The sequence below is a fragment of the Geospiza fortis genome, unplaced genomic scaffold (genome assembly GCF_000277835.1).
Source record: "Geospiza fortis unplaced genomic scaffold, GeoFor_1.0 scaffold488, whole genome shotgun sequence".
NCBI classification, from domain to species: domain Eukaryota; kingdom Metazoa; phylum Chordata; class Aves; order Passeriformes; family Thraupidae; genus Geospiza; species Geospiza fortis.
This window is the reverse complement of record NW_005054365.1, coordinates 3,386,908-3,394,648: the sequence shown is the minus strand read 5'-3', so window position 1 is coordinate 3,394,648 and position 7,741 is coordinate 3,386,908. Positions and strand designations below refer to the sequence as shown.

The following is a 7,741-nucleotide window of genomic DNA, read 5'->3' as shown; positions in this document are numbered from 1 at the left end:
ACGCCGCTAGCCAGGGGCTCACGGGCTGCACCGGCCCCAACCGCCCCCGGAGAGCAGAACGGCAACGCCTGACATCAAGGCAGCCTCCCGGGCTCCTCATCCTTTATGGAAAACGGGGCAAACCCGGCCGGTTTCCCCCTGTGGCGTTTTCCGGGCGCTGGGAACAAAGCCGTGCCGTGCCGAGGTTTGCCCGTCAGCGAGCGCGTTCCGTGCCGGGGGCCCACCGAGGGCGACGGCACCGCCCGCCGCAGGAGATCACCCGCCCAGCCACCCCCTCACTCCTCTTTTCTGCTTTTTTGTTTATTTTCCTTGCTAACCAGCTGGCCGAGCTTCGCAGGACACCGGAGGAATTCGTCAGGACGGTGTTCCACTCTGATCCCAGGGATCGCTGGTGCATCAGGCTGAGGTAGGGATGATTTTTTTGCGCAGGAATTTTTTGGACACGAAGCGGCTGCAGAGGCAGCAGAACATGTGCTGAGGTTCCCTGGGACAGGACACAGGGAGTGGTTTCCAGGGCCAGAGGGCAGGGACAGATTTTGGGCTATTGGGAATTAGGAATTGCTGGCTGGGAGGGGGGGCAGGCCCTGGCCCAGGGTGCCCAGAGCAGCTGTGGCTGCCCCTGGATCCCTGGCAGTGCCCAAGGCCAGGCTGGATGGGGCTTGGAGCAGCCTGGGACAGTGGGAGGTGTCCCTGCTCATGGCTGGGAATAGAAGGAAATTATTTTGAAGCTCTCTTGTGACCCAAGTAATTCTATAATTCTGTAATGATTCTACAGCCTGAGGTGTTCTCTCCAGGCATGTTCTTCAGCTGCTGGATGAACCCACATTTTGCTGGAAATTTAATAATTAGGAAGTTCTGATGGAGTATCTGAAAATATATTTTTTTAATAAGTTTAAAGGGTTACCTCATTTGTGTTGTCTCAGTGTAAGATTCGTCTCAGACCTCAGAGAGTAGATTTAAACTGTATTTGAAGCAGCCAGAGCAGAACCTGGAAGCAGTCAACTAGAAATTGATACTCTGCTTTTCCACAGGAATAAAAATCTTCAGGATAACATAAAATAAAAAGCAAAAACTGGTCCCTAGTGAGGTGTGCACATCTGCCTTTTCATTCTCCATCTTGGAAAGCTTTTGTTTTGCTTCTTGGTGTGAGAATTGAGATGTCAGCAGCCTAGAAAGGGGGACTGTGAAGGGCAAAGTTGTGTGGCAGCGGAGTGTGTCTAATATATTGCTCTCTGCCCTGGCAGTGACAGGTCCAGCCCTAATTAACTGCTTCCTCTCCCAGCTGGACCTCTCTGCCTCCTTGCTTTGCTTTTCTGCTTTTTGATTTTTAGCATAGACCCCAAGATGTGAATTTTGATGACTTGTGGGGTTTCAGAGAGAGGTCATGGTTCATTTTCCAGCAGTTAATTGTATGGGGTTGGTGTGGGATCAAGTGAGGGCAGCAGGAAGAAAGTAACCCATATGCTAATTCTCTCAAATCCTGATTGGAATTTTTTCTCCTTTCCCACTATCCTGCCCTTCAGTGTTAGCAACCCATTGGATGGATTTGCTTTCTGCTGTTTAGTTTCTCCTTAAATAAAAATGGGTTGAGCAAAACAAACCCTTTGGACTCATAATATAGTGGGAACTGGGCTAATACTGGCAGCTTGCTGCTTAAACTGTTTTTTTTGTGGCTTAAGCAAAAACTCTTATTTCCTGAATTTGTTTTCCTTAGTTGCATCTGTAGGATGGATGAATTAATAGCAAATTGTTTGGGGTTTTTTTGTTAAAATGGCAAGAATGTTCCCTTTGTTGAAGGCTTTATAACATTGCAACACACAACCTTTTTGAAGCTTTAGCAGCTGCTTAATAATTACAGAATAATCTATATTTGAATATGAAATATGGATTTTATTTACTTTGTAAATACTGTTTTCTCAGTTTGTGGCATACAAATGCTCCCACCTAAGCTGTTTTTTCCCCACCCCCACCATCTCTGTCCCAGCACAGGAGGGAGCCATGGTGTGCATTCCCTGCATCGTGATCCCTGTTCTGCTCTGGGTCTACAAGAAGTTTGTGGAGCCCTACATCTACCCCATGATTGCCCCCTTCATCAAGCGTGTCTGGCCCAAGAAAGCTGTGCAGGAGCCACCAGGCACCAAGCAGGGGCCAGGAGGCAGCACTGGGAACCCCCGGGGACCTGCAGCTGCCAAGAGAGACCAGGAGGATGGATCTGGAAGCCATAAAGTAAGATTAATTCACCCAGCTAAGCAGGGAAGCTCCGGGATGAGCCACCCAGTGGTAGCTCAGAAGGGTGAACAGCTGGGTGTGTTTACAGATATTTTTGTGGCTATTTTCTGAGAAACAGCAATTACCACTACTGTGCCTGCTAGGAATTGGTGCTTCAAGACGTAGTTAGTATAATGGTTGCTTCTTCTGGTCTTGGAGGAAGAGGAATTGTACCTGTATCCTGAAACAGCTTAATTAATTTTTTTTTTAACAGCTGGCTGTTCTTTCAAAGAAAAAAGTCAAATATTTGGCAAATCACAAGCAGAAAATAAAAATAGCCCCTCTCTTCAGGCAGTTCTGCCACTTGTAATGGGGGAGGATGCTTAGTGCATTTTAATTACGCTTTTATTACTTATCTTCTGTCACAATGCAAAGACTCGTAAATGTTGCTCTCATTCCTCCCTTCCCCCTGAAGCAATAATTATTTGCAAATCTACACAGGCACCACCACTTTTCGTTCTTGCTTCATATTTCTCCATAGATCTTTGCTGGCCTTGCTTCTAAAAGCCATTTTTGTCACCAGCTGTTCCTGTTTTAGATGTGAAGTTCTAATTTGACATCTCATTAATGACACTGTTTTTTGTTTGCAGTTGGAAAGCAATGGCATTGCAAATGGAAGTCCTGCAAAGGGATCTGCTGCAGTATATGACAAGAAAACAGCTTGAAGGAGTTAATTCCTAAGGATTTTATTCCCTCATGTCCAGTATGAACTGCTGATATTCCTCTCAATTTGAGACTTTTTTTCTTTGCACATTTTAGCTGAATAAAAAACTTAATTGCTTGCAGGAGAGTCTCTTTTGCCACTAAAATGGCAGCTGTTTGTTTATTTAAAATATTTGAAAGCTGATGTTCTTGTATTTTTCTCGCTGGAACTACTTTTCATCTGCCATCTGTTTGGTGTGATTAGAGTTTAGGTTAAATAACGTAAGAATAAATCTGTCTATGGAAGGCAAATGTATCTTAGCATCTTGATGTCACTAAGTGCTAGTGCAGTACTTGAGGCTTTCACCTTAAAGGCTTTATCTGTTCCTGGTGAAGAACTGTGGACTGCATTGTGACAACAAAAGCTCATAATTTATCTATGAAGAATTTAGATTTTCATGTCAAGTCTATGAATGAGCTAGAGGAGTTATGCTGCATACAAAATTTACTTAGCTTACTAAAAGCAGAAAGTCTTGATGTGATACTTTCCTTAATTTTTTTCCTTGAAATATGCCTTTTTTTTCCTGAGGCATGATGCAAGAGAATGTTGCTTTATGTTCTGTTGTAGTGATTTATAGTGGCGAAGTTCTGGCTTTAAAAAAAAATCTCAACATCCAACTAAAACTTCTTTAACATACTTGTGGAATTTTCGTTATAATAAACCGGGATTTTACTTAAAAATAAGTCGCTTCATGCAATTATTGCACAGAATCACAGAATTCTTAGTGTTCAGAGCTATAAACACTTCAAGTGGTGACAAAATCTTTGAAAACCTGGAGACAGGCCCCAGGCAGAAGGAGGCCCTAAAATAAATGAGTTCATGATAAAGTGAGCTGGGCAAAGTTTGCCACTTCCTGCCAAGATTCTGCTGCTGACTTGCATCCCAGCTGTGAAGAGTTTTAAGTGTCCCTGTGTTTAGTAAGGAATAAAAGTGGTAATTCCTGCTTTTTCCTGTCTGCCAAACCAGAGAGCTCTTTAAAAGATTCAAAACTAAACCATTCCAGCAGTTTTGGATTGTTCTTTATGATTTAATTTCCCTAAAATCTTCCATCAGGCAGGCCTGAAAGGGCACCTTTTTATACAGGCAGTCCCTGACCTGTCACTGTGGTCCAGTGTTATTCTCGTGACTGTGATTTCTCTCAGCAGTTAATTAATTACTCTGGTATCTAATTTTGCCTGGTGCCCTTGGTGAGGTGCCTCATTTCCTGCCAGTGCCTGGTTTGGTCAGACCTGGTGTGAATTGATCTGCAGGATTCACAGATCCTGTGCCCCTGCAGCCACAGCCATGGCGTTGCAATGAGCTCAGGCACAGACACCTCCGTGTCAGACCTTGATTAATGCTGTTTGCTCTTCCTTAAGGAGTAAATTCTCTTTAGACCTGAGTTTGGAATTGCTGTTTAATCAGCTGTTACCTCATCCTTGGAACATAACCCCCCATTGGATCAGTGTATGGCAGCTTCCTCCTAGATCACTGAATCCCAGGTTCATTTAGGTTGGAAAAGAACACTGAGTCCAATCTGTGACCAATCCCCAGCTTGTCACCAGCCCAGAGCACTGAGTGCTATGTCCAGTCATTCCATGGAACCCTTCAGTGATGGGAACTCCAACACCTCTCTGGGCAGCCCCTTCTAATTCCTGACCACCCTTTCCATGGGGAAATTCCTCTTGATGCCCACCCTGAGCCTGCCCATGCCCAGCCTGAGGCCGTTCTCTCTCCTGCTGTCCCTGTTCCCTGGGAGCACAGCCCGACCCCCCCGGCTGTCCCCTCCTGGCAGGAGCTGTGCAGAGCCACAAGGTCCCCCCTGAGCCTCCTTTTCTCCAGGCTCAGCCCCTTCCCAGCTCCCTCAGCCTCTCCTGGGGCTCCAGCCCCTTCCCCAGCTCCGTTCCCTGCCCTGGACACGCTCCAGCCCCTCAGTGTGTCTGTTGTCCTGAGGGCCCAGAGCTGTCCCCAGCACTGGAGGTGCCTCAGTCATGCCCAGTCCAATCTGCAGCTCTTCAGCTAAACAAGAATACATGTTCTGACATCCTGAGCATTGCTGAAGAGACTGTCTCTTCCATGCTGTTTTAATATGCTGGGCATCTCATAAACAGGCCACAGTTTTAGAGTATATCCACCTCTAAACAGCTGGGAACACAACAAAAAGTAGAGCAAGAGCTTTACTGGGGGTCCTTTAATTTGTAAATGTATTCAGTCAATATATGAAGTCTGCATAATTTTTTTGTTTTAGTTATTTAGGATATTATTACAGAAGAAAATGCATTGAAAAATAATAGAGAAAATAAAGTGCATAGTAAATTAGGCTTCCAGCTATGTGCCAGCACCATATTTAAACACCAGGCCTTCTGAAAAAGCTGCAAAAAGGAAAACAGGCAGATAATGCAAATAAGATTACAGATTTATGGTCTCTGGAATGGTGTTCCACTGCTTTTATTAGCTGCAGTTAAACCCTAAAGGAAGCAATCTACATCACAAAACTTTCTGTATGAGGCACCTCACTGGAAGTCCTGTCAGGAGATTTGTGTTATAACTCTTCTGCCCCTATTCTTTTTCAAGAATAGGTCAATAATCCTGTTGTGTTGTGAATAGTTAAATGAAAATCGAGTGAAAGCAAAGGCCCAGGTCTGGGGTGGACTGCATGAGATCATGTGCTGGGACACAAAGGAGTTCACAAAGCCTTCTTTAAGAAAAACAAGCGGGCAGAAATTAGGGAAATCCTCATGTGACGGAATAATATTGATCAAGTGAGTTGAATTTAACTGAGAAAATTCCCACGTGCTTGTTACTCGCTAAAAACAAGACTTACAAAAGGTTTAGGCACCTGATAGTGGCACGTGGACATCTAGCAGAATTTCCTAGACCAAGTAGCAGCTCCATTTACACTGAAGACTTTTAGAAAATTTCAGAGTTGGCATCTTTAGGGGACCAAAGAACTGCAAATCTAGTCCTAAGTTTTTCAGCATTAAACCTGTCTGACTTTGCTTAAATGCTACTGAGGAAAGATCAATAAATCAATATTTGAAAAAAACCATCATTCAAATCAACTAATTTCAAGTATTTTTTCTTAATGAGAAAGTCTTAATGGGATGTGGTACCTTCTGTGTGTTGGTTTGCACAAGTTGCTGGATGCCAAGAAGTTAGTTGAAAAACACGTTTTAAAAAATGCAAATATATGCCAAAAATTCTTAAATAAAATGAATTAATTTTATGTTGCTGATTATTTTGATGGCCTGATCCTGACAGGAAAGGAAATTCTGGCATGTTAAACTGCACATGATCAGCTGCTGAGAGTGTCTAAACTGAAAATAAATTCTGATCTAATGACAGTAGCACATTATGCTGTTATTGCCCAGATGGAGCAATCATGTCCCAGCTGAATTCTGGGAGCTGTTGGACATACTGCAGAGGTTCAGTCCTCTGGGTCATTCCTTCATGATTTCTGTACGATGGAGAACATTATTGCTGAAAGAGCAGTGCCTTCAGAGGTTGCAGGTAAAGGAAATGAAGAGAAATTTAATTTCCACTTAGGTTAACTAAAATCTCCTCCAGTGAGAAATGACAGTTTCATTAAATTGCCTAAGACTTGAAAGAAGGGATTATCTTTGTGCAGTTTTCTGATTGTTAGAGCAATGCTTGCTGAACCAAATCATATTTTGGTTGTAACAGACTGCCATTATTCCTGTTTTCAACGAACCTGGCTGCAGTAACTTAATTGAAAAGCTCTAGAAGGCCATGTTTGCCATGATTATTTTGCATTAGAAATGCTTTTAGGTAATAGCGCTGTATCTTTATTTCACTGCTGTTTTAGAATCACTGAATGGTTTGGGTCGGATAGGGCCTTAAATCTCATCCTGTCACCCCCTCAGGACCCCTTGCACTATCCCTGGTTTCTCCAAGCCCTGCCCAGCCTGTCCTTGGGATGACAGTGAAACACAAATTGACATGTTGTGAATAGACGTGTTTATAACCCCCAATGCTTGTTTTTGGCACGGGGGTTGCTCTACAAAACCTTTACACTTTGTGACACAGCGTTTCACAGCCCTGCTGTTGACCAGGCCGCAGCTCTGTGGGCGCAGCCATTCCCCCCCAGCGCTGTGTGAGCACTGGCCGAGCCCCAGAGCTGTAACGTGGCACTGTTTGCTCAGGGCTACACCCACTGGTGCTGTTTGCAGACCTGCTGCTGGCATGCACAGCCCAGGGACAGGGATGGGGAAGAGCCCGGCTGGGGATTTGCTGTCACGCACCACATGGAATGTGGGAATAAACTCAGGACTACACTGGGAAGAGTTTCCCTTTTAATGAGCCAACGGGTACCTTGGAACCTGCTGGTGATGGCACAAACCCCACTTTGGAGGTTACCCTTGGAGAAACAATTATTTAAAGCAGCATGAAGGCTGGTAAATCCTCCCACCCTCAGATATTCACTGCTGGTCCCATTTGCTGGGCTTACCTCATGTCCCACTGAAAATGTGGGATGCAGAGTAGAGAATCAGAATGAATCCCAGAATGGTTTGGGTTGGAAGGAACCTTAAAGCTCATCCATGGGATGAGCCATGGGCAGGGACATCTTCCACTATCCCAGGCTGCTCCAAGCCCCATCCAGCCTGGCCTTGGGCACTTCCAGGGATTCAGGGGCAGCCACAGCTGCTCTGGGCACCCTGTGCCAGGGCCTGCCCACCCTGCCAGGGAAGGATTTCCTCCCAGTATCCCATCCATCCCTTCCCTCTGGCAGCGGGAAGCCATTCCCTGTGTCCTGGCACTCCAGGCCCTTGT

General features: G+C 45.0%; 1 protein-coding gene across 3 annotated transcripts; it reads left to right on the top strand.

Moving 5' to 3' along the window:
- Nucleotides 1-6: 6 nt before the first annotated feature.
- On the top strand, nt 7-3,651 carry CUNH18orf32 (chromosome unknown C18orf32 homolog). Of its 3 annotated transcripts, none has more exons than XM_031059650.1 (4): nt 7-184; nt 321-406; nt 1,990-2,226; nt 2,859-3,651. In XM_031059650.1, the coding sequence occupies exons 3-4, from the start codon at nt 1,999-2,001 to the stop codon at nt 2,931-2,933; spliced, it is 303 nt and encodes a 100-aa protein (XP_030915510.1). In that variant the 5' UTR covers nt 7-184; nt 321-406; nt 1,990-1,998; the 3' UTR covers nt 2,934-3,651. The 3 variants fall into 3 exon arrangements, with proteins under 3 accessions (XP_030915510.1, XP_005424252.1, XP_005424251.1); XM_005424195.2 differs by having other exon boundaries at nt 1,985-2,226; XM_005424194.2 differs by lacking the exon at nt 7-184 and having other exon boundaries at nt 208-406.
- Nucleotides 3,652-7,741: the final 4,090 nt, after the last annotated feature.